This window comes from Hyperoodon ampullatus (assembly GCF_949752795.1).
Source record: "Hyperoodon ampullatus genome assembly, chromosome: 2".
In the NCBI taxonomy this organism is placed as follows: Eukaryota; Metazoa; Chordata; class Mammalia; order Artiodactyla; family Ziphiidae; genus Hyperoodon; species Hyperoodon ampullatus.
The window spans coordinates 68,163,360-68,190,262 of NC_136915.1; the positions used below are offsets into that span (position 1 = coordinate 68,163,360).

Consider the following 26,903-nt stretch of genomic DNA (forward strand, 5'->3'; position numbering starts at 1 on the left):
AAAGAATTATATTTTCTATAAAGAACCAAAAACTCTTCTGAAAGCCTTCTGTCTTAGTAACTAAGATGATAAAGCTGTAATGCAAAGGGAGTAACGTTAATTACTACCAAGATCTTAATATTCAAAGCAATACAAAGGGTCAAATGACTAATATTCATTAGGGATGTTCGCTTTCTAAATGTGATGAACTCTAAATTACTTTGACTTGTGAAAGAAATGTGTATTTGTCTAGTTGATTTAATTGCTGATTGTTTATTTTAGTTGTGTGTAGCTAATTCTCAAGTATTCAAGGTCCACTCATACAAATTAGAGATCATTCAGGCTCTTTGACACTCATTTTCTTACAGCTTTGGACAAACCACTATCATCTATCAAGCTGCCTTCAGTGGTGAAGAGATAAAGAATTATACAGGCAAACAGGATATGAATTATATTATAACTGATTATATCTTATTATCAGTTTTATGGAAGATGTTTTTGAAAATCATGTTATAAATGGTTGTTACATTATCAGGATAGTTCACAAAAGTCTATAAAAATCCTTAATGTTGCTGAACTCTCTGAACTAAATATAGATCCTCAGATTAGGTGACCACATAGAAGAAACTTTTCTCTTGATTCAAGTGAGTCAACTACAGGTACAATTTTAAATGAGTAAAGTTAATCTTAAGCACATTCTCCTACTGCTTTTAACCCACATCCCCTCAGATCTCTACTTTGTCTCAAGCCCTCATTTGGGAGCCAAGAACAACTGGGATGGGAAGGAAATCAGGAATAGAACTGTAAAGAGGGTGACTCTCTTTAGGCCAGTTTCTAAATAGATGGATACTCAGCTGCTGAATACTGAACGAACTCTGTTGACATTCAGTTCTTCCAAAATATGGTTTCAATTAAACATAGCATGCATTACATCTGTTGACACCTCATTCATCAAATTTCCTGCAAACAAAGTTCCTTTGTAAGAACTTTACAATGTTGGTAAGAGGAACTATACATTGTTAAGAGGAAGGGCTTTGAAGTCAAACAGACCTATATCCAAATTCTGGCTTTGTCACTTACAAGATGGAAGATCTTAGGCAAGTTACTTAAACCATTTTGAACCCCTGTTTATCTATGCATAAAATGGGAACGATAACTTTTTCAATGGTAATAATTATTTTCTGATGATGATGATTATGATTAACTGTGAAATATGATGTTTTATACTTGTTTGCAGGTGCCCCCCAAATATGGAAAGGAGTAGATGGATTTGAGATACCTTTAAGGGACAGATTAAACAGAAACTAAAAACTATTATATTATAATATATATATTATAAAAAAAATTATATATGAATATTGTGAGAGGAAGGAGAAGGGAAGAAGAGAGGGAAAGAGAGAAGGAGGGAGAGAAGAAGGGAGAGATGGAGGGAGGAGAGAGAAAAAAAAAGCCCAAGATTCTGAGCTAATATTACTGAAGATACAGTGGCATTAAGATATAAAACATAATAGAAGAACCATTTAGGAAAGGGGTGAATTCTGTTTTAGACAATGTGTTGGAGATCCAGGTTGAGCCGTCTTATAGGCAATAAAATATTGTTCTGTAACTCAAAGGAGATGAAGATATTTGGGGGTTACTTACATGTAAGTAATATTTGGAAACCATAATGGTAGACTGAACAGTAGGGAGTGCCTGTCCAGTAAGAATTTGTAAAAGACACAAAATCCTAGAGATAGGTCTAGGAAGATAAAAGCAAAAGATTTTCGAAGGAAGTGATCAGAGAGATCTAAGGAAAACCAGCATACAGTGATGGTCTAAGAGCAAAGTAAAAAGGTTTCAGAGAGCTAAATATCACAAATAAGTAAAAAATTAAGATGATGTGAAAATTAGGACATTTTAGTACATTTTGCAAGAATAGATACAGAGCATTTGCTGCAGTACAAACTAGAATAAAGTAGATTGAGAAAAAAAAATGGTAGTGAAGAAATGAAGAGAGTTAGTTCACTTTTTTTATTATGGTAAATATACATAAAATTTACCATTTTAACCATTTTTAGGTGTACAGTTCAGTGGCTTTAAGTAAACTCACATTGTTGTGCAACCATCACCACCATCTACCTCCAGAACATTTTCGTTTTCCCAAACTAAAACTATACCCATTAAACAATAACTCCCCAGGTCCCTCCTCCCTCAGCTCCTGGAAATCACTGTTCTACTTCCTGTATCTGTGAATTTGACTATTCCTGGTACCTCATGTAAGTGGAATCATACAATATTTGTACTTTTGTGTCTAGTTTATTTCACTTAGTATAAAATCTTCAAGGTTCAGCATGTTTCAGAATTTCCTTCCTTTTTAAGGCTAAATAATATCTCATTGTACATATATGCCACATTTTATTTATCCACTTATTTGTCAATGGACATTTGGGTTGTTTCTACCTTTTGGCTATTATGAACAATGCTGCTATAGACAATGGGTTACAAATATCTGTTCAAATCCCTGCTTTTAATTCTTTGGGCTGTGTACTCAGAAATGGAATTGGTAACTGTTTTAATTTTTTGAGGAACCACCACACTGTTTTCCATGGTGGTTGTACCATTTTATATTTCCACTAGCAGTTCACAAGGGTTCCAATTTCTCCACATCCTCTCCAGCACTTGTCATTTTCTGGTTTTTTGATAATAGTCATCCTAATGGGTATGAAGAAGTTATCTCATTGTGGTTCTGATTTGCATTTCCCTATTGACTGATGGCTATTCAAGTCCTTCGCTCATTTTTAAAATGGGTTGTTTGTTTCTCTATTGTTGAGCTCAGTTATAGCAGGATTGAGGAAGACTTTTTTAAGGACTAAAAACATCTAAGTCAGCAGTGGAGAGCGTAAAGACAAGAGAGAAAGGCATAACTGATGGAACGACGTTCCTAATAGGGTAAGTAAGGTTATCTCCAATACAATTCACACACTTCTTCCTTTGAGATGAACAAAAAAGATAAAGACTCATGACGATACAAATAAGTTTGAAGATATGGAGAAGGTATACTGAAGGTGTTTTCACCTAATTTCCTCAAGACTTAGGAGGCTAAGTCATAAGCTGAACATGAAAGGGGATGGAAGTGAGGCAGAGGCATAAAGACTATAGCAAATATTTGGAACATCTGCTATGGAAAATTGGTAAGGGACCTAATTAGATTTATTCAGCAGTATTTAACCCAGATGAATCTGTCAATGTCTTCACTGCTGCTACTGTTGTCATTGTAATCATCATCATTATCATTATCATCATATTTCCAATGTATAATTTGCAAAAGAAAGATTAAGAGACTTGCCCAAGACCAGACAGTTATTAAATGGTGAAGCCTGGATTCAATCCTAGTCCACCCTATTACATTATGCTGTGTCCTAAGAAATGCTAATAGAACATAACAGATTTAAACATAAATCTTTCTGTCCTATTCTAATTCCTTCTTCTGAATAAAATCCTAGAGGTGGAATTACTATTATTAGTTATAAACACAAACACACTAACAAACTACTTTTCCAAAAGGCTGTATTAACTTACATTACCATCAGCAATTTATGAGCATGCTCATCTCACTGCCTCTTCACCGACATCAACTATTCTCATTTTTAAAATCTTTACAAACTTGGTGAAAACTCGTATCTGTTTGTTTTTATTCTGGAATACTTAATGACTAATGAGGCTCAAACTTTTCATTTCTAATATAGAAATTTAATATATCGGAAACTATGATGACAAATTTATAGATGGACAGAATTTTTCAAACTTACATAAAGTTGATGAAATATCAGTATTGATCAAATATTGATCACTATTTTCAAATAGCTTTACAGTTTCATTTATTCCTTGAAAAGTGACATTTTTGGAAGTGACTGTCATAAGTTATAATATGAAAGCTGAGATTAATTTATATGAATCTAAAATTATATCCCAGTTGATATTAAAGTAGCACATGACCTTCAAATAGTTTAATTTTCATTACTTGCCTTATAATTTGAATGAAAATAAGTAAGCAGTATGTTATTTTTAACTAGACTTCAGTTTTAAAGTCTACAATTACAGAAAGCTCTATAAGAATTTAAAGCAATCTTCGTCAGTCCCTAGGCAGGGAGAGTACTATGGATTCAGCCTTTTGATGAGTTTCCAGGAATTGATAACTCAATAGGCACATTTTTAAAAAGAAAGTGTCAGAAATTTTCTACTTGATAACATTTCAGTCAACCTTTAGCAAAGTTTAGCTATAATGAGGTAGGCATTACTAGACTAGAAAAACATAAAAATGCCAAAATAGCTAGAGTAAAATAAGATGAACTATCACAAACGAGGACAAAAGAACTGACAAATTGTCCAAATCCATGTCACAATGACAGAAGCTAGAATTGCAGCATCCAAGACAACATCTCAGAATGTAGAAAAGTGAGAAGAGGTTCTCAATTATACATATTTTAAAATATGACATTATAAGATTAAGAGACTGGACCATACAGATAAAAGGTTCTATAGGCAAACACTGCAAGTAATTACCTGCAGTGGTACTCAACCTGAGGTAGTACTGCCCTCCATGGGAGGGGAGGAATTCAGAAAAGGTGAGTGCATTGTTTGGTATGGTATCACAATGAATGAGGAGTACTAATGGCAACCAGTGTTTGGAAGGACCAGGGATGCCAAAAATCCTGTGATGCACAGACCAGTCTTGTACGATGAAAGAATGGTCCCATTCAAATGCCAAGAGTACCCCAAAGCAAAACAATGGACATACCAGGAACTATATGGACTGGTTATACTAGAAAAAAAAAATTACCTCTAGGATTAAAAAGGAACAACAAAGCACAGATGAAGAAAAATTTTGCAAGATAACCTTCCATGTTATAAGCCAAGGCCTGATGGGACACACTCCAGTACTTCTTTCCAGTAAACTGAATCTTTAATGGATACATAGCTCTATAGTAATCTTTTGGGCAGCTTGTGTGAATGAAAGAGAATAGGTTACACTATATCATCACCATGTACCCTGCAGAGACGCATTAAAAAATATAGATTTTACAATCTACTAATCTTATTAAAATATTAAAGGATTTGTAAGAAGCCTTATAACTGAAACTGGGGGATCCAGGAAAAGCGTGGAATATGGATAAGAACACAGTGGGGAAAAAGTGGATAATATATCTCTGTCAAGACAAAATATTCACTTGAGTATGTTAAAGTTTTTTAAAGCATACACCGGTTTGTGCCTTTGTTTACACCTAGCCTTTGCCTTAGTAAAGGGTCTTGAATTAATTAAGAAGGTAAAATTGTTTCATGATGTTGATACCCAGAATGAATCTCTCACATATCTTAAATCCCAGGAAAGCATCTACTAAAAAATCTCTAATCAAGATGTTTAAATCATGCATATTTATGCTTATTTAATATAGGAACAGGCTGAGATAGTAAGATAAGTTTAATTTCACAAATGAGGACAATAATCATCAGGACCAAGAACAGACAGACACATTGGAGGTTTAAATTCAGTTCGTACTTAGAGTTCACACCATATCTTTGTTGCTTTCATAGCACAGTGTAGTCAAGTATATAAGAGCAAAGCCTCCAGTGCTAAAATGCTCAGGTTCAAATCTTGGCTTTGCCACAGACTAGATATTTGATCATATACAAGCTGTCTCTTGTTCCTGTTGCCAACACTGTTATGGTTTTGTGCCTATGTTCACGAGGGATGTTGATCTGTGGTTTTCTTCTCTCGTGATGTCTTTGGTATCAGGGTATACTAATCTCATAAAATAAGTTGGGAAGTGTTTCCTCCTCCTCAATTTTCTGAGACTCTGTAACATTTTTTACTTAAATGTTTGATAGAATTCTCCAGTGATGCCATGAGAGGCCAGACTTTTCTTTGTGGTAAAATTTTAATTTACAAATTCAATTGCTTAACTTGATAAAAGTCTATTTAGCTTTTCTATTTCTTTTTGAATCAGTTTTAACATTTGAATTTTTCTAGGAATTTGTCCATTTCATCTAAGTTGTCTAATTTGTTGGATAAAGGTCTTCATAACCTTTACTCATAATCCTTTTGATTTCTGAAAGGGTTCTAATGATGCCCCCTCTTCATTCTTGATTTTGGTAATTTTTTTCTTCTATAATCTTGGTCAGTCTAACTAAATGTGTTAGTTTAGGGGAAAAGGCGGGGGGGGAACCTCACTTTTTCCATTTGCTTATTTTGAGCTTTGTCTTTCATAATGAAGACACTCCCCAAAAGTTTAAGGATCCTTGGTTGTATCTTCATAGTTAAGAGTGAGGAAATAAAACACTGATCATAAGATCTTTATGTATTAACAGCACTTATCAACCACTGGGCTTACCAGTGGGGTGAACAGACTGGGACTTGGCCATTAAACTGGGGTCCTGCAAATGTCAAAATGCACAATATTTTTCTATTGGACTAGTATCCTCAGGGAGGAATTCTCCAATCTTCTGCCTGATAGAATATAAGCCTGGATGCCAGTGTTTTGAGAACTAAACAGAAGAAGGACACTGGGAGTTCTCTTTGCACGCAACCTTTGAGGTGCCTGGTGCCTGCTTTCCCAAGGTTCTGCAGTACAAATGGCTTGTTCTTACAGATCTCCCCCATGATGGAAGTTAGGGTGCAGCTTGTCCACCCTGCCAAGTTGGTTACCATTTGTTCAACTGCTTTTCTTCTTCCAATTTTTGGTGCCTCTCATCTGTTATTCTCTCCTCTTCCATTTTCTTTGTCTTATGGGATTTATATATTTTTATGTATTTACTGTCACTTTAGTAGGGCTTTTCAGGAAGGAGAATAAATGTGTATTCAATCAGTCATGTCTAAATAGTTCATAAACGTATTTACAAATTTTGGTACAAATTACCACACTGTCCTCACTTTGTACTAATTTACACTCCTCTCCAGCAGTGTATGTGCTTTGTTGTTACTGAGTATTACTACTTCTCATATCTTTGCTAATCTAAGAGATTTTTTAAAATGGTACTTTACGGTTGAAATGAATAATTCTTAAATCATTAATAAATATTAACATGTTTTCATCAGTTTATTAACCATCTTTATTTCAACTTTTGAGGCATGTCTGTATACGTTCTTTGCTCCTTTTCCATTGGAGAGTTAAGTTTTTTCCTTATCTCTTTGTAAAAGCTCTTTATATGTAAAGATGTTAATTCTGTGAGGAAAATAGTTTTCTACTTTGATATTTGCCCTTTTGTTTTGATGTACATAAGTTTTACATTTTTACAAAGTAAAATATATCAATTTTCCTTGAAGTTTTTGCCATTATTTTCATGCTTAGAAATTCCTTTCCAACAAATATTTACCAATATATAGTTTTGATATTTTCTATTTTTTGCATTGATCTATAATCCAATTAGAATTTACTTTTTCCACATGTTATAAAGCAAGAATCAAGTCTTCCCTGCCCCCTGCAAATACTTAATTAATTGTCCCAGCATTATTTATTGAATAATCCTTTAATTTCTCACTGATCTGTGATGTGACCTTTATCATTTATATAATCCATATACATACTGGGGTTTCTAGGCTAGCTAGGTGATTTGTACTATCTATTCTGCACATAAGACTTACCTATATTTTTGTATCAGTGACACTTTGTATATCTAAACAGTACAAGCCTAAACATTTTAATATCTGCCAGAGCTAACTAAAATTGATTCTTGACACAAAATTTTAAAAAATAAAACACATGCCTAACTAGATGACACTAAAGAAAAACTGTTAATGACAAATTATACATTCATTACTGACCTTTTCATTTTTCAGTGCATTTCTAAAATATTTTAGTTTTTAAAAAGGAAGTTTAAGTAACATCTGTATTTGAGACTAATATACTACTCTTAACTACATACTAATTTCTTTTTTTAAAAGACTTGTGTCTGGTTATTTTTTTAAATCCCTAGTTGTCACCATTTTATAATTCAATAAACTCTACATGGTGCTTATCAACTTTTTATGTTTACAAATTAAAGTAAAATGAGCCTACTAATTAAAAAAAAGAAAGGGAAAAGTTTTCTGACCCATATGCATGCAATTCTTTTCACAAAGAAGAAAAAATACCAACTTACCACAAAAGACCACAGTATAGTCACATATTTCAAACCTTAAGAGTAAATTTAAGCTATTTTTTTAAAGTGGCTTAATTTAAAAATTAACATGTCTGAAGTAAGCGTAAAATTACTTATATGGGAAAATAATACACTTCTCTCTGTACCTGTCTCAGTAAGATAGTTCTGTACCTGCCTTCCCAGTAAACAGATTAAGAGAAAAAATAATCACCTTTAAAGAAAAATTATCAATATAAGCATGTAAGGTTAACCGAATCACTTTCTTTTGCATGTATTTTTCTATTTCTTCGTAACATTCTACGTCCTAACTTGATGAATCCTTAAAAGGAATAGTTGTACTTTCATGTGAAGTGATGCTCACTTCATCAGTAGCTGCAAGTTATGCCTTTCCATGCAGTTTATGCTTTTGCTGTGTTGCTGCAAGACCACTAGGTTGCCTGAATTGTTAGTATAATGAACCCTACGATCTGCACACCTCCTCCAAGATGTTTAATAAACGCCACCACTGTTGGCTATGAAAGGAACCTGAGTATCATAAACAGGTCTGCCACAAGCTCTTTGTGACCTTTAGAGAACTCTTAACTCTCTTTTCTTCTTAGTCAGCATGCCAGATCCCTAAAGTCAACAAACGTCTCCATATTTATCCAATGTGTACTATGTATCAGACACTGTACTTAATTCACTTTCCAATGAAAATACTAACAACATTCATCAACATGTGGGAAGAATTCATATAACTTTAGCTTATGAGAACGAAATAGAGGAAAATGGGGGAAAGGGACAAGAAAGAAAAGTGAGAAAGTCAGAAGACAGAAGAGGATAGAGAATAGAGGAAATGGATAGAGAAGGAATGACAGCAAATGAGAAGCTGGCCTTTCTCATTAAGTACTCTGTTCTCTTCCTCTAACATTACTAGAGCTATGCAACCATGTGAAGAGATGGTGTGTAAAATATTAACAGATGTGCTGTGCACATGGCCAACTCAGCAATTATCAGAAGAGGTAGATGCCAATCCAAAACTATACAATATAACAGTATATCTCAGTGGAGGAACACCATGAATCTCTCAGTGCCATGAAGCCACGTCAACTACCCCCTACCATCTAAGCTGTGATTCCATCATCCCAGGAAGGAGTGGAAGAGGGAGAAAATACTAGGTGTAAGTGACGACATTTTCTACCATTAGGCAGAAAGAGGAGGAGGGATAAGAGGTTAATTGATAAAAAAAAAAGTGCAATTATAAGAAAATATGGAAAAACATGTATTTGCTCTACTGATTTGTGGCTTCTGAAAATCGTACGCACTATATATATATATCAACTGTGCTGAGGGGCATTCACATCGTTTCCAATTTGTTGTGGCTACAAGTAACGCTGCTATAAATTATCACTGCACTGAGATTCTTATATGTTAGTACTTTTATTTATATATTAACACTATGGGCTATATTCTCACAAGTGGAACCACTGGGTTGAAGTCTATATATATTAAATGTGAGTAGATGTTGCAAGATGGCCTTTTAAAAAGGTAGGAATAATTCAGATATCTACCAACAAGGTATACAAGTATCTTTCTCCTAGCATCTCTGCCAGAAATGGGTGATTTTAATTTTTAAAATATCTTGATTGAAATATAATTCATATACTATAAAATTCATCCTTTTAAAGTGTACAGTTCAATGGTTTTAGTATATTCACAGAGCTACACAATGATCACCACCAAGTTTAGAACATTTTTATCACTCAAAAAAAAGAAACCCTATACCCATTTAGAAGTCATTCTTCATTCTCCCACCTCATCCTAGTCTTAGACAACCACTAATCTACTTTCTGTCTCTGTAGATTTGCCTATTCTGGACATTTCACATGAATTGAACCATACAGTGTGTGGTCTTTTATGACAGACTTTAACTTGACACACCGTTTGTTTTCAAGGTTCACCCATGTTGTAGTATGTATCGGTACTTCATTTCCTTTTATCACTGAATAATGGTCCACTGTATGGATGTACTATATTTTATTCATCCATTAATTGATGGACACTCGTGTTGTTTCCAATTATTGGCTATTATGAATAATGTTGTGATGATCATTCATGTACAAGTTTCTATGTGGATGCATGTTTTTATATACTTAGGTTGGAATCAATGGGTCACATGGTAAATCTATGTTTAACCTTTTGAGGAACTGCCAAACTGTTTTCCAAAGTGTGATTTTAATTTCTGCCAATTTGAAGGGCATATAATAATTTTACTGAATTGGTAATGTGCACTTCCTTACTGAGTTTTAGGCTTTCTTTTCATTCATTGGCCATTTAAGTTTGCTTTTTTCTGAACTGCTTTTCATCTCTTTGTTTTTTTTTTTTCTGAACTGCTTTTCATCTCTTTGTTTTTCTTTTTCTGAACTGTTTTTCATCTCTTTTTTTTTTCTGAGTTGTTTTTTATAAACTTCTAAGAATTCTGTGTATATTTTATATATTAACCAATTTACTATTGTTTCTTTGTAAAGATTTTGTCTTGATTCTAACATTAGTCTTTTAACGTTGTGGTATCTTGTGTTATATAAAATATTGAATTTTTATGGTGCTGAACATATCTTCTGCATTTGTGTGTTCTTTAAGAAGTTCTTCCCTACTTCTAGATTAAAAATGCAGTTGCCTAAACTTTCTTCTAAATATTTTATTTATTTATTTTACTTTATGTCTTCACACAAAATTTACTTTGTATTACATAGTGTGAAATAGAAGTTTAACTGTTTTCCTACTGAAATACATATCATCTTAATCATATATCTAATGATCAAACGTAATAAATTTTTTTCTCTGGATTCTCTGTTCTAGTGTTTTTCAAGCCACGGATCAGGACTATTTGTTGCTTTTGAAATCAATTTAGTATGTTTTATTTGCCATTTAAAAATAGAAAAAGAAAATAGTGTGCATCATATTAATAAGGGCAAATGTTTCATAATACTTTTATTACTGATTTTTAACATACACATACAAACACATATATCAAGGGTCATTATGTATGTAAAATGTATTTCTTATTGTCAATTATAATAAATAAAGTTTGAAATCCACCCTTTCATTGTGTTCCATTAATCCATTTGTCTATTCCTTTGTCCATACATAACTATATAATTCTAGTGGCTGTGTTTTCTCTCTTTTTATATACCTTCTTTGGCTATTACTGGATATTTGTTCTTCCACATGAACTATGTGGTCATTTTTTTTTCTAACATTAAAAAAAAACCTTGCTTCTATTCTAATTAGAACTGCTAATTTGGGAGAAATGATACTTTTATGATATTAAGTTCCCTGCCCCATCAAATATTTGGTATAACTTTCTGCTTATGAAACACAGTATGTTTCCACAATTCTTACACTACAGGGCCTATGGTTTACTTGATAAATTTACTCCTAAGTATTTTATAGTTCCTTTCATTGTGAAAGAAAAATTTTCCCATCTTGGGACTCCCCTGGTGGCCCAGTGGTTAAGAATCTGCCTGCCACTGCAGGGGACACGGGTTCAAGCCCTGGTCCGGGAAGATCCCACATGCCACAGAGCACCTAAGCCCCTGCGCAACAACTACTGAGCCTGCGCTCTACAGCCCGCAAGCCACAACTACTAAGTCCGCATGCCACAACTACCGAAGCCCACGCGCCTAGAGCCCGCGTTCCTCAACAAGAGAAGCCACCGCAATGAGAAGCCAGCACACCGCAATGAAGAATAGCCCCTGCTCACCACAGCTAGAGAAAGCCCACGCACAGCAACAAAGACCCAACACAGCCATAAATAAATAAATAAATAAATAAATAAATAAATAAATAAATATATTTATTTAAAAAAAGAACATTTTTCCCATTTCCATCCTGTGTAGTTATTGCATACATAGAGAAGCTACCAGTTTTATTCATCTTATATCTGGCTATCTCACCAGATTCTCTTTTTAATTCTACTGTTTGTAACTTGAGTGTCTTGGGTTTCCTAGATGTGCAATCATGTTCCTAGGACCCCCCCAAAAAGGTAAATAATTTGGCAATATGAAATGGAATGCTGAAATCTTGCCTACCTCCTCATTGTAAAATGCAGTTTAAGTAACATACACAGGAAATTAATTACTCAAATGACTGAGATACATTCCTCTCTCTCTGCTATTTCTCAAGCTGCTCCTCATGTTACAGCCCCTCTCCCTGTTCCTTCTCTCCTTCAGCTCCTAAACTGTGCCACCAGTGAGAGGCCCCAGCTTCTGATGGCTGGGTAGTAGGGAAAAGAGATAATCTGGCTCTCACTATACCATTAAATATATATATATATATCCATCCATTCAGATATATAAATACATGGCACAAGGCTAGATGCTGAAAAGAATATCAAGAAATCAAGGACATCCAGAAAGACAATCAAATATAAGATATCTATAAGACATGTGAATAAATAACATTATTTCAAATAAAAATGACACATGCTCCAAAACAGGCATAGGTAAAGTATGATTCAAGATTAGAAGAAAAAATAGTTACTTATAGTATAAAAACATACTATTATTATAGGTGGAGCTTAGATATATACTACAATAATGCTATAGTTTAAATATATTACATATTTAAAAGTTTTGTGGGATTGGCTGAACCTAATTATTACCTGTATTATTACTATTCTCTTAGGGGAAAAACCACTTTCAAATAATCCACTTATAAGTAAACTTCTAGCAACATAACTCATGTTTCTTAAACATCACTTGGACAGACAATGGTAACAGTTCCAAAGTTGTAGTACTGTCAATAAAGGGATATAACAAGAAGAACAGATTATAAGAGTCTGGTTTAACAATGATCTTTCCTGATTACCTCCTGAGAACAAAATTAATTTTATTCAATAAAAAGAAAAAGAAAAGAAATTCCTATAATGTATCTTAAAATTAAAATTTTATAAATTCAGTTACTACAAAAATTTCATTATAATGTTTAATAATTCAGTGTTAAAATTAATATAGCTTCTTATAATGCCAAGAATATCATCATAAAAATTTTCACCAGGGTCAAAGATTTTCATCTTTGAATTTATACAGTATATAATTGCAAAATGCAGCTCTTACATAAACCATAGTTTATTGGTTCAGTCAAGCTGTAAAAATATGACTGACATTCCATCTGGTCAACCATCTTGAAGGTTAACTCTTGTTTCCTATTTCAGATTTTATTCTAGGTGAACTGTTCTGGGCAGATTCTATTTACCTATTCTGAACAAACCACAAACTGTTTCACTACTCACTCTGACTATTAAGAACATACTGACTTGCTGCCTGCTCTGCTGTTTAATTCATTCATGCTGAGAGTCAGGCATGAAGACAGAATTTTAAATGTGACATTTGCAGGCTGTTAGGTCATTTAAGCTCTGACAACACAAGGGAATTCCTGACATATAACTGGACCTGATTACCAACCACAGATAGGCTACCAAAAGGGGCAAATTTCTGACCATTTTTGGTAATTTCTCAAAGAATTTTAATAGTCAATTTTAATGTCAATGAAAAGATCTATATAGCCAACATTTTGAAGTAAAAGCCTGTTTCTTTTAATAAACTCAACCTGGAACTTCTTCTAATCAATCCATATCTGCTAAATAAAAATTATTTTGATTGGCAAAGACATAAGGAAAAACTCATAATAATAATTAACGTTCATGAAAATTCTGACAAATTCTGACATTTAAGGGCTTTTAATATTTCCTATAATCTATAGCCTCCGAAAAATATGGTAAGTCTAAAGGCCATAACTCTCATCAACAGATCACTTTTAAATTTCTTCGATTCTAGTCCAGCAGGGCAGACTTTATATGCTGTCAAAATTACAGTACCAAATCTAAGTTTAAAAACTTACCACACTGCCTTCTTTAAGATTACAGTTATGTAAAAGGGATGATAGAGTCATTAAAATTGGAAATGAAAAAATTACCCACATGACATTTAGAATTATACTTTACAAGAGTTGATAATGGGGTGGGGCAGAGGAAGTAGGGAGAGACTCCTTTTTCATTTTAGCTACTCAAAAAAATTATACCAAATGATATTTTTTCAACTTTTTCTTTGTCACTAACAAGTACCATATACAATGGTGCAAAGGAGCATTCTCTGAAATTAACACTTGTTGTTAAGTAATGAGCAAAAGATAATTCTGATTCTACCCTGTATTTTATATAAGCAAGAATTCTACTGTTACACAGCAAGTAGCCTTTTAATATTGTGCTTTGAATGAGATTTCCAACTGTAATAGGTGGAGTCTAAATAGGGCTAGACGGCCTGGAATGCCTTTCAGCTATAGCACACTGATTCTGAAAAACCTAACAAAAGCAATTACTTTTCAGAAATTAAAATTATCGTTTCTTTCAAAAGAACAAAATGGAAAGCAAACCTGGTGTATTATCTGAGCTACAGGAAGTTGTTCAGCATATTTCAGAGGTTCCATTAGTTCCTCATCCATCAGGTCTTTCTTATACCTGGAAAAATATTAAGAAACACAAAGCCAAGGTAAATATTATTTTTAAATATGCCAAATGTTTAAATATGCCAAATATGAAATATATTAAAAATATATATCAATATGAGATTCTGAAATAAGCAGTATTTGTCAATAATCTATGAAAAAACACCTAATGACAATTTTTAAATGACATAACCATGAATACATTCAGATTGCATTTAATTACTATTTAATAAGAGTAGCTAACATCACCTAATAGTCTCAGATCCTGTTTTTCACTCTGAGACTTAACAATGTTTAAGAACTCCATGTTCACTGCATATGCTTTTTATCATAGTATTTAAATAAAGGTCTTCAAAACCTGGCTCCAACCATTCAAGCCTCATCTCCAGCAACTCCTTCTCTACATCCAAGTCAATAGTTTCAGCCATTCCAACTAGTGGTCACCTGCCCGTGGGCTTGGCATCTCCATGATTCTGAGTTTCTCCACTGTGTTTCCTGTTTGGACCAACCACAACTCCTTCTTTCTTTACTCTTCTTTCAAATATAATAATTTATTTAGATGCATCTAGGTACATTTTTTACCTACTTGAAGACAAAAATTATGTCTTATTCTTCTTTGCATATCCAATGTTTACCATATTACACTCAATAAATGTTTGCTGAATGAATGTATGAATAAAGAAAAGACAACAATAACTCTCTGAGAGGTTATTCTACATGGAAAATATTTTCTTTAATATCTATATTTACAATGAGATGCAGAGTTGATACAACACATACCCAACAGGGTATAAAACAGTAAAGTGCAGAGTAGGAATAAAAAATAAAATCTCCCCAAATGAAGAGAATTAGAAAAAATATTCTGAAAAAAGTATTGACCCTTTTCAAAATAGCAAATAAACATTAGATCCATTAGATTACAAAACAGTAAGACCAAAACACATTTAAACTTTCACTTACCTTTTATTCCTGTAAACTACACATCACCTTATCAACTTAAAATCAAATTTAAAAATTGAAACATTGAATTATCTTGAAAAATAATAAAACAAGACTAGTATAAGTCTCCAGGGCTGTAGTTAAGAAATCTGATGATGAGAAATATGGAATCTCTCCCAGTAAAAAGGCAGATATACAAATAAGGACAAAATTTTGTACCTAAGAGCTTATGAAATCTCTTAGCTAGGTAAAAGTTTGTGCATACTTTACAGATTAGCAAAAAAATAATTAATTTGGGGGAACTTTGAAGACTTTCACTAATGATGAAAAAAACTGTCTTAAAACACTGCTTTATAGAGAAAGAAAGTAGAACAGCAGTTTCCAGGGGCAAAGGAGGGGAGAAAGGGGAATTACTGTTTAATGGGTAGAATTTCAGTATTAAAAGGTGATAAAAATTCTGGAGATACTTGGTGGTGATGGTTACAGGATAATGTTAACATATTTAATGCCACTGAACTGTATACTTTAAAATGGTTTAAATGGTCAATTTTATGTTTTGTATATGCTGTGGGCTGAACTGTGTCCCCTTAAAATTCATACGTTGAAGCCCTAATGTTGAGTACCTCAGAATGTGACTGTAATTGGAGACAGGATCTTTAAAAAGATGATTAAGGTTAAATGGGGCCATTAGGGTAGGTCCTAACCCAATATGACAGTGTCCTTACAAGAAACTAGGACACAGAGAAAGACAAAGTAAAGACCATGTGAAGACACCAGGAGAAGATTTGACCATCTATTAAGTCAACAAGAGAGGCCTTATAAGAAAACAATCCTGCCAGCACCTTGATCTTGGACTTCTAGATTCCATAATTGTGAGGAAATAAATTTCTGTTTCTTAAGCCACTCAGTCTGTGCTACTTTGTTACGGCAGCCCTGGCAAACTAATACATTATATATAACCACAATTAAAAATAAAATAAATATTCATTGACCAAAAAACCCACATTATTTTTAAATATTTCACAATGTACATTTAAAAAGTCTCTCTACATTTTTAGGTATATAAAACATATACCAAGCAACAACAGGAAAATAGATATATTGAATATTATCAAAATTTAAAATTTTTGTGCTTCAAAGGACACTACCAAGAAAGTGAAAAAAACCAAAAAATGGGAGAAAATTTTTGTAAATCATATATTTGAAAAGATTTGTATCAAAAATATATTACAGGAACCTAATGAAATTTAAAAGTTTTTGCACAGCAAAGGAAACCATAAACAAGACGAATAGAGAACCCTCAGAATGGGACAAAATATTTGCAAATGAAGCAACTGACAAAGGATTAATCTCCAAAATTTTCAAGCAGCTCATGCAGCTCAATATTAAAAAAAACAAAAAACCCAATCCAAAAATGGGCAGAAGACCTAAATACACATTTCTCCAAAGAAGATATACAGATTGCCAACAAACACATGAAAGCATGCTCAACATCACTAATCATTAGAGAAATGCAAATCAAAATTACAATGAGGTACCACCTCACACCAGTAAGAATGGCCATCCTCAAAAAATCTACAAACACTAAATGCTGGAGAAGGTTGGAGAAAAGCAAACCCTCTTGCACTGTTGGTGGGAATGTAAATTGATAGAGCCATTATGGAGAACAGTATGGAGGTTCCTTAAAAAACTAAACATAGAACTACCATACGACCCAGCAATCCCACTACTGAGCATATAACCTGAGAAAACCATAATTCAAAAAGAGTCATGTACCACAGTGTTCATTGTAGCTCTATTTACAATAGCCAGGACATGGAAGCTACCTAGGTGTCCTTCAACAGACGAATGGATAAAGAAGATGTGGCACATATATACAATGGAATATTACTCAGCCATAAAAAGAAATGAAATTGAGTTATTTGTAGTGAGGTGGATGGACCTAGAGTCTGTCATACAGAGTGAAGTAAGTCAGAAAGAGAAAAACAAATACTGTATGCTAACACATATATATGGAATCTAAGAAAAAAAAAACAAACACAAGGTTCTGAAGAACCTAGGGGCAGGACAGGAATAAAGACGCAGACGTAGAGAATGGACTTGAGGACACAGGGAGGGGGAACAGTAAGCTGGGACAAAGTGAGAGAGTGGCATGGACATATATAACACTACCAAATGTAAAATAGATAGCTAGTGGGAAGCAGCCACATAGCACACGGAAATCAGCTTGGTGCTTTGTGACCACTTAGAGGGGTGGGATAGGGAGGGTGAGAGGGAGACGCAAGAGGGAGGAGATATGGGGATATATGCATATGTATAGCTAACTGACTTTGTTATAAAGCAGAAACTAACACACCATTGTAAAGCAATTATACTCCAATAAAGATGTTAAAATATATACATGTATGTATTACAACTCAATAATAAAATGAAGAATAATTCAATTAAAAAATCTTTCTTCCTCATCAAGGATATTTCTAAGTGAAACTGGCATATTTGAGATTATTTATTTTTTACTGTGTGTCTGTGAGGGGAAAGAATACAATGACTACTCAGTACACTTTGGTGCTACTGCCTTAATTAGGGAAGCAGAAGTTTCCATAAATATCTGCTGAAGGTTAAATCACTGAAGTAATTCTAAGAGTAAATAGAAATATGAAAAACTCTTCTAAAAATATAAAGTAATGACATATACAATGGAATTCATTTTACTGACAAAATGTCTCTCAATCAATATAAAGGATACAAAAATATTAGAAAACTAGCAATTTGTTTTGATGTTTCTAAAATGCCAAGTAGTTGTTACAAAAAATTTCAAAATTCATTTTTCTCATTTTCTTTTGTTTTACTTTTTCTGAACCATTTAAAAGTAAGCTGCAGATATCATGACAGTTCACATCTAAACACTTCAGTATGCATCAACCAAGAATAGGTTTGAAATTTTTCTTTTCTTTTTTTGGTCACGTGCAACTTGAGGGATCTTAGTTCCCCAAAAAGGGACCAAACCCGGCCCCAGCAGTGAAAGTGCTGAGTCCTAACCACTGGACCGCTAGGGAATTTCTTTGAAAATTTTCTAAACAACTGCAAGACTTTTTTTTTTTGCGGTACGTGGGCCTCTCACTGTTGTGGCCTCTCCCATTGCGGAGCACAGGCTCCGGACGTGCAGGCTCATCAGCCATGGCTCACAGGCCCAGCCACTCCGCGGCATATGGGATCTTCCCGGACCGGGGCACGAACCCGTGTCCCCTGCATCGGCAGGCGGACTCTCAACCACTGCGCCACCAGGGAAGCCCGACTTTTTTTTTTTTTAAACATCTTTATTGGAGTATAATTGCTTTACAATGGTGTGTTAGTTTCTGCTTTATAACAAAGTGAATCAGCTATACATATACATATATCCCCATATCTCTTCCCTCTTGCATCTCCCTCCCTCAAACCCTCCCTATCCCACTCCTCTAGGCGGTCATAAAGCTCCAAGCTGATCTCCCTGTGCTATACGGCTGCTTCCCACTAGCTATCGGTTTTACATTTGGTAGTGTATATATGTCCATGCCACTCTCTCACTTTGTCCCAGCTTACTGTTCCCCCTCCCCATGTCCTCAAGTCCATTCTCTAGTAGGTCTGCGTCTTTATTCCCATCCTGCCCCTAGGTTCTTCATGTTTTTGTTTGTTTGGTTGGTTGGTTTTAGATTCCATATATATATGCTAGCATACAGGATATGTTTTTCTCTTTCTGACTTACTTCACTCCATATAACAGACTCTAGGTCCATCCACCTCACTACACATAACTCAATTTCATTTCTTTTTATGGCTGAGTAATATTCCATTGTATATATGTGCCACATCTTTTTTATCCATTCATCTGTCGATGGACACTTAGTTTGCTTCCATGTCTTGGCAATTGTAAATAGATCTGCAATGAACATTGTGGTACGTGACTCTTTTTGAATTATGGTTTCCTCAGGGTATATTCCCAGTAATGGGGTTGCTGGGTCATATGGTAGTTCTATTTTTAGCTTTTTAAGGAGACTCCATACTGTTCTCCACAGTGGCTGTATCAATTTACATTCCCACCAACAGTGCAAGAGGGTTCCCTTTTCTCCACACCCTCTCCAGCATTTATTGTTTCTAGATTTTTTGATGATGGTCATTCTGACTGGTGTGAGGTGCTACCTCATTGTAGTCTTGATTTGCATTTCTCTAATGATTAGTGATGTTGAGCATGCTTTCATGTGTTTGTTGGCTATCTATATACATTCTTTGGAGAAATGTGTATTTAGGTCTTCTGCCCATTTTTGGATTGGGTTGTTTGTTTTTTTGATATTGAGCTGCATGAGCTGCTTGAAAATTTCGGAGATTAAGCCTTTGTCAGTTGCTTCATTTGCAAATATTTTGTCCCATTCTGAGGGTTCTCTATTCGTCTTGTTTATGGTTTCCTTTGCTGTGCAAAAGCTTTTAAGTTTCATTAGGTCTCATTTGTTTATTTTTGTTTTTATTTCCAGTTCTCTAGGAGGTGGGTCAACAAGGATCTTGCTGTAATTTATGTCACAGAGTGTTCTGCCTATGTTTTCATCTAAGAGTTTTATAGTGTCCGGCCTCACATTTAGGACTTTAAACCATTTTTAGTTTAATTTTGTGTATGGTGTTAGGGAGTGTTCTACCTTCATTCTTTTACATGTAGCTGTCCAGTTTTCCCAGCACCACTTACTGAAGAGGCTGTCTTTTCTCTATTGTATATTCTTGCCTCCTTTATCAAAGATAAGGTGACCATATGTGCGTGGGTTTATCTCAGGGCTTTCTATCCTGTTCTATTGATCTATATTTCTGTTTTTGTGCCAGTACCATATTTTCCTTATTACTGTAATTTTGTTTTATAGTCTGAAGTCAGGGACCCTGATTCCTCAAGCTCCATTTTTCTTTCTCTTTTTTTTGAGTCTTCTCCCTTTTTTGCTTGATGAGTCTGGCTAGTGGTTTATCAATTTTGTTTATCTTCTCAAAGAACCAGCTTTTAGTTTTATTGATCTTTGCTACTCTTTCCTTCATTTCTTTTTCATGTATTTCTGATTTGATCTTTATGATTTCTTTCCTTCTGCTAACTTTGGGGGCTTTTTTTTTTCTTCTTTCCTAATTGCTTTAGGTGTAAGGTTAGGTTGTTTATTTGAGATCTTTCTTGTTTCTTGAGACAGGACTGTATTGCCATAAATTTCCCTGTTAGAACTGCTTTTGCTGCATGCCATAGGTTTTGGGTAATTGTGTTTTCATTCTCAGTTGTTTTTAGGTATTTTTTATTTCCTCTTTGATTTCTTCAGTGATCCCTTGGTTATTAAGTAGTGTATTGTTTAGCCTCCATGTATTTGTATTTTTTACAGATTTTTTCTTGTAATTGATGTCTAGTCTCATAGCATTGTGGTCAGAAAAGATACTTGATACAATTTCAATTGTCTTAAATTTGCCAGGGCTTGATTTGTGACCCAAGATATGATTTATCCTGAAGAATGATCCATGAGCACTTCAGAAGAAAGTGTATTGTTGTGTTTGGATGGAATGTCCTAAAACTATCAATTAAGTCTATCTTGTTTAATGTATCATTTAAAGCTTGTGTTTCCTTATTTATTTTCACTTTGGATGATCTGTCCATTGGTGAAAGTTGGGTGTTAAAGTCCCCTACTATGATTGTGTTCCTGTCGATTTCCCCTTTTATGGCTGTTAGCATTTGCCTTATGTATTAAGGTGCTCCTATGTTGGGTGCATAAATATTTACAGTTGTTATATCTTCTTGGATAGATCCCTTGATCATTATGTTGTGTCCTTCTTTGTCTCTTGTAATAGTCTTTATTTTAAAGTCTCTTCTGTCAGATATGAGAATTGCTACTCCAGTTTTCTTTAGATTTCCATCTGCATGGACACACTTTTTCCATCCCCTCACTTATAGTCTGCATGTGTCCCTAGGTCTGAAGTGGCTCTCTTGTAGACAGCATATATATGGGTCTTATTCTTGTATCCATTCAGCCAATCTATGTCTTTTGGTTGGAGCATTTAATCCATTTACATTTAAGGTAATTATCGATATGTATAATCCTATTACGATTTTATTTTTTTTTAATTTTTTTGTTTGTTTTTTATTTTTTTATTAGTTTCTGCTTTATAACAAAGTGAATCAGTCATACATATACATCTGTTCCCACATCCCTTCCCTCATGCATCTCCCTCGCTCCCACCATCCCCATCCCACCCCTCCAGGTGGTCACAAAGCACCGAGCTGATCTCCCTGTGCTCTGCGGCTGCTTCCCACTATCTATCTACCTTACGTTTGGTAGTGTATATATGTCCATGCTTCTCTTTCGCTTTGTCACAGCTTACCCTTCCGCCTCCCCATATCCTCAAGTCCATTCTCAAGTAGGTCTGTGTCTTTATTCCTCTTTTACCCCTAGGTTCTTCATGACATTTTTTTTAAAATTCCATATATATGTGTTAGCATACAGTATTTGTCTTTCTCTTTCTGACTTACTTCACTCTGTATGACACACTCTAGGTCTATCCATCTCATTACAAATAGCTCAGTTTCGTTTCTTTTTATGGCTGAGTAATATTCCATTGTATATATGTGCCACATCTTCTTTATCCATTCATCCCATGATGGACACTTAGGTTCTTTCCAGCTCCGGGCTATTGTGAATAGAGCTGCAATGAACGTTTTGGTACATGTCTCTTTTTGAATTATGGTTTTCTCAGGGTATATGCCTAGTACTGGGATTGCTGGGTCATATGGTAGTTCTATTTTTAGTTTTTTAAGGAACCTCCATACTGTTCTCCATAGTGGCTGTACCAATTCACATTCCCACCAGCAGTGCAAGAGTGTTCCCTTTTCTCCACACCCTCTCCAGCATTTATTGTTTCTAGATTTCTTGATGATGGCCATTCTGACTGGTGTGAGATGATATCTCATTGTAGTTTTGATTTGCATTTCTCTAATGATTAATGATGTTGAGCATTCTTTCATGTGTTTGTTGGCAGTCTGTATATCTTCTTTGGAGAAATCTCTATTTAGGTCTTCTGCCCATTTTTGGATTGGGTTGTTTGTTTTTTTGCTTTTGAGCTGCATGAGCTGTTTATAAATTTTGGAGATTAATCCTTTGTCAGTTGCTTCATTTGCAAATATTTTCTCCCATTCTGAGGGTTGTCTTTTGGTCTTGTTTATGGTTTCCTTTGCTGTGCAAAAGCTTTGAAGTTTCATTAGGTCCCATTTGTTTATCTTTGTTTTTATTTCCATTTCTCTAGGAGGTGGGTCCAAAAGGATCTTGCTGTGATTTATGTCATAGAGTGTTCTGCCTATGTTTTCCTCTAAGAGTTTGATAGTTTCTGGCCTTACATTTAGGTCTTTAATCCATTTTGAGCTTATTTTTGTGTATGGTGTTAGGGAATGATCTAATCTCATACTTTTACATGTCCCTGTCCAGTTTTCCCAGCACCACTTATTGAAGAGGCTGTCCTTTCTCCACTGTACATTCCTGCCTCCTTTATCAAAGATAAGTTGACCATATGTGCGTGGGTTTATCTCTGGGCTTTCTATCGTGTTCCATTGATCTATCTTTCTGTTTTTGTGCCAGTACCACACTGTCTTGATTACTGTAGCTTTGTAGTATAGTCTGAAGTCAGGGAGCCTGATTCCTCCAGCTCCGTGTTTCGTTCTCACGATTGCTTTGGCTATTCGGGGTCTTTTGTTTTTCCAAACAAATTTTGAAATTTTTTGTTCTAGTTCTGTGAAAAATGCCAGTGGTAGTTTCATAGGGATTGCATTGAATCTGTAGATTGCTTTTGGTAGTAGAGTCATTTTCACAATATTGATTCTTCCAATCCAGGAGCATGGTATATCTCTCCATCTATTTGTATCATCTTTAATTTCTTTCATCAGTGTCTTATAATTTTCTGCATACAGGTCTTTTGTCTCCTTAGGTAGGTTTATTCCTAGATATTTTATTCTTTTTGTTGCAATGGTAAATGGGAGTGTTTTCTTGATTTCATTTTCAGATTTTTCATCATTAGTGTACAGGAATGCCAGAGATTTCTGTGCATTAATTTTGTATCCTGCTACTTTACCAAATTCATTGATTAGCTCTAGTAGTTTTCTGGTAGCATCTTTAGGATTCTCTATGTATACTATCATGTCATCTGCAAGCAGTGACAGCTTTACTTCTTCTTTTCCAATTTGGATTCCTTTTATTTCCTTTTCTTCTCTGATTGCTGTGGCTAAAACTTCCAAAACTAGGTTGAATAAGAGTGGTGAGAGTGGGCAGCCTTGTCTTATTCCTGATCTTAGTGGAAATGGTTTCAGTTTTTCACCACTGAGGACAATGTTGGTTGTGGGTTTGTCATATATGGCCTTTATTATGTTGAGGAAAGTTCCCTCTATGCCTACTTTCTGCAGGGTTTATATCATAAATGGGTGTTGAATTTTGTCAAAAGCTTTCTCTCCATCTATTGAGATGATCATATGGTTTTTCTCCTTCAACTTGTTAATATGGTGCATCACATTGATTGATTTGCATATATTGAAGAATCCTTGCATTCCTGGAATAAACCCCACTTGATCATGGTGTATGATCCTTTTAATGTGTTGTGGGATTCTGTTTGCTAGTATTTTGTTGAGGATTTTTGCATCTATGTTCATCGGTGATATTGGCCTGTAGTTTTCTCTCTTTGTGACATCCTTGCCTGGCTTTGGTATCAAGGTGATGGTGGCCTCGTAGAATGAGTTTGGGAGTGTTCCTTCCTCTGAAATTGTTTGGAAGAGTTTGAGAAGGATGGGTGTTAGCTCTTTTCTAAATGTTTGATAGAATTCGCCTGTGAAGCCATCTGGTCCTGGGCTTTTGTTTGTTGGAAGATTTTTAATCACAGTTTCAATTTCAGTGCTTGTGATTGGTCTATTCATATTTTCTATTTCTTCCTGATTCAGTCTTGGCAGGTTGTGCATTTCTAAGAATTTGTCCATTTCTTCCATGTTGTCCATTTTATTGGCATAGAGTTGCTTGTAGTAATCTCTCATGATCTTTTGTATTTCTGCAGTGTCAGTTGTTACTTCTCCTTTTTCATTTCTAATTCTATTGATTTGAGTCTTCTCCCTTTTTTTCTTGATGAGTCTGGCTAATGGTTTGTCAATTTTGTTTATCTTCTCAAAGAACCAGCTTTTAATTTGATTGATCTGTGCTATCGTTTCTTTCATTTCTTTTTCATTTATTTCTGATCTGATCTTTATGATTTCTTTCCTTCTGCTAGCTTTGGGGGTTTTTTGTTCTTCTTTCTCTAATTGCTTTAGGTGCAGGGTCAGGTTGTTTACTCGAGATGTTTCCTGTTTCTTAAGGTGGGATTGTATTGCTATAAACTTCCCCCTTAGAACTGCTTTTGCTGCATCCCATAGGTTTTGGGTCGTCGTGTCTCCATTGTCATTTGTTTCTAGGTATTTTTTAATTTCCGCTCTGATTTCTTCAGTGATCACTTCGTTATTGAGTAGTGTATTGTTTAGCCTCCATGTGTTTGTATTTTTTACAGATCTTTTCCTGTAATTGATGCCTAGTCTCATAGCATTGTGGTTGGAAAAGATACTTGATACAATTTCAATTTTCTTAAATTTACCAAGGCTTGATTTGTGACCCAAGATATGATCTATCCTGGAGAATGTTCCATGAGCACTTGAGAAAAATGTGTACTCTGTTGTTTTTGGATGGAATGTCCTATAAATATCAATTAATTCCATCTTGTGTAATGTATCTTTTAAAGCTTGTGTTTCCTTATTTTTTTTCATTTTGGATGATCTGTCCATTGGTAAAAGTGGGGTGTTAAAGTCCCCTACTATGATTGTGTTACTGTCGATTTCCCCTTTTATGGCTGTTAGTATTTGCCTTATATATTGAGGTGCTCCTATTTTGGGTGCATAAATATTTACAATTGTTATATCTTCTTCTTGGATCGATCCCTTTATCATTATGTAGTGTCCTTCTTGTCTCTTCTAATAGTCTTTATTTTAAAGTCTATTTTGTCTGATATAAGAATTGCTACTCCAGCTTTCTTTTGATTTCCATTTGCATGGAATATCTTTTTCTATCCCCTTACTTTCAGTCTGTATGTGTCTCTAGGTCTGAAGTGGGTCTCTTGTAGACGGCATATATATGGGTCTTGTTTTTGTTTCCATTCAGCCAATCTGTGTCTTTTGGTGGGAGCATTTAGTCCATTTACATTTAAGGTAATTATTGATATGTATGTTCCTATTCCCATTTCCTTAAATGCTTTGGGTTCGTTATTGTAGGTATATTCCTTCTGTTGTGTTTCTTGCCTAGAGAAGTTCCTTTAGCATTTGCTGTAAAGCTGGTTTGGTGGTGCTGAACTCTCTCAGCTTTTGTTTGTCTGTAAACGTTTTAATTTTTCCATCAAATCTGAATGAGATCCTTGCTGGGTAGAGTAATCTTGGTTGCAGGTTTCTCTCCTTCATCACTTTAATTATGTCCTGCCACTCCCTTCTGGCTTGTAGAGTTTCTGCTGAGAGATCAGCTGTTATCCTGATGGGGATTCCCTTGTGTGTTATTTGTTGTTTTTCCCTTGCTGCTTTTAATATGATTTCTTTGGTTTAATTTTTGACAGTTTGATTAATATGTGTCTTGGCGTATTTCTCCTTGGATTTATTCTGTATGGGACTCTCTCTGCCTCCTGGACTTGATTAACTATTTCCTTTCCCATATTAGGGAAGTTTTCAACTATAATCTCTTCAAATATTTTCTCAGTCCCTTTCTTTTTCTCTTCTTCTTCTGGAACCCCTATAATTCGAATGTTGGTGCGTTTAATGTTGTCCCAGAGGTCTCTGAGACTGTCCTCTGTTCTTTTCATTCTTTTTTCTTTATTTTGCTCTGCATCAGTTATTTCCACTATTTTATATTCCACCTCACTTATCCGTTCTTCTGCCTCAGTTATTCTGCTATTGATCCCATCTAGAGTATTTTTCATTTCATTTATTGTGTTTTTAATCGATGCTTGATTCATCTTTAGTTCTTCTAGGTCCTTGTTAACTGTTTCTTGCATTTTGTCTATTCTATTTCCAAGATTTTGGATCTTGGAAATAGAATCTTGGATCAGCTTTACTATCATTATTCTGAATTCTTTTTCAGGTAGACTGCCTAATACCTCTTCATTTGTTAGGTCTGGTAGGTTTTTATCTTGCTCCTTCACCTGCTGTGTGTTTTTCTGCCTTCTCATTTTGCTTATGTTACTGTGTTTGGGGTCTCCTTTTTGCAGGCTGCAGATTCGTAGTTCCTGTTGTTTTTGGTGTCTGTCCCCAGTGGCTAAGGTTGTTTCAGTAAGTTGTGTAGGCTTCCTGGTGGGGGGGACTAGTGCCTGTGT

At 34.8% G+C, this 26,903-nt stretch overlaps 1 protein-coding gene across 1 annotated transcript in view; it reads right to left on the bottom strand.

Annotated features, from left to right (window-relative positions):
• PIGK (phosphatidylinositol glycan anchor biosynthesis class K) overlaps positions 1 to 26,903 on the bottom strand; it is a gene marked incomplete at both ends in the record, with an annotated part of 145,814 nt that overhangs the window by 22,328 nt on the left and 96,583 nt on the right. The window contains one exon of the mRNA XM_079697661.1: positions 14,506 to 14,590. Within this exon, the coding sequence (XP_079553787.1) occupies positions 14,506 to 14,590 (85 nt within the window). The remainder of the gene's footprint in view (positions 1 to 14,505; positions 14,591 to 26,903) is intronic.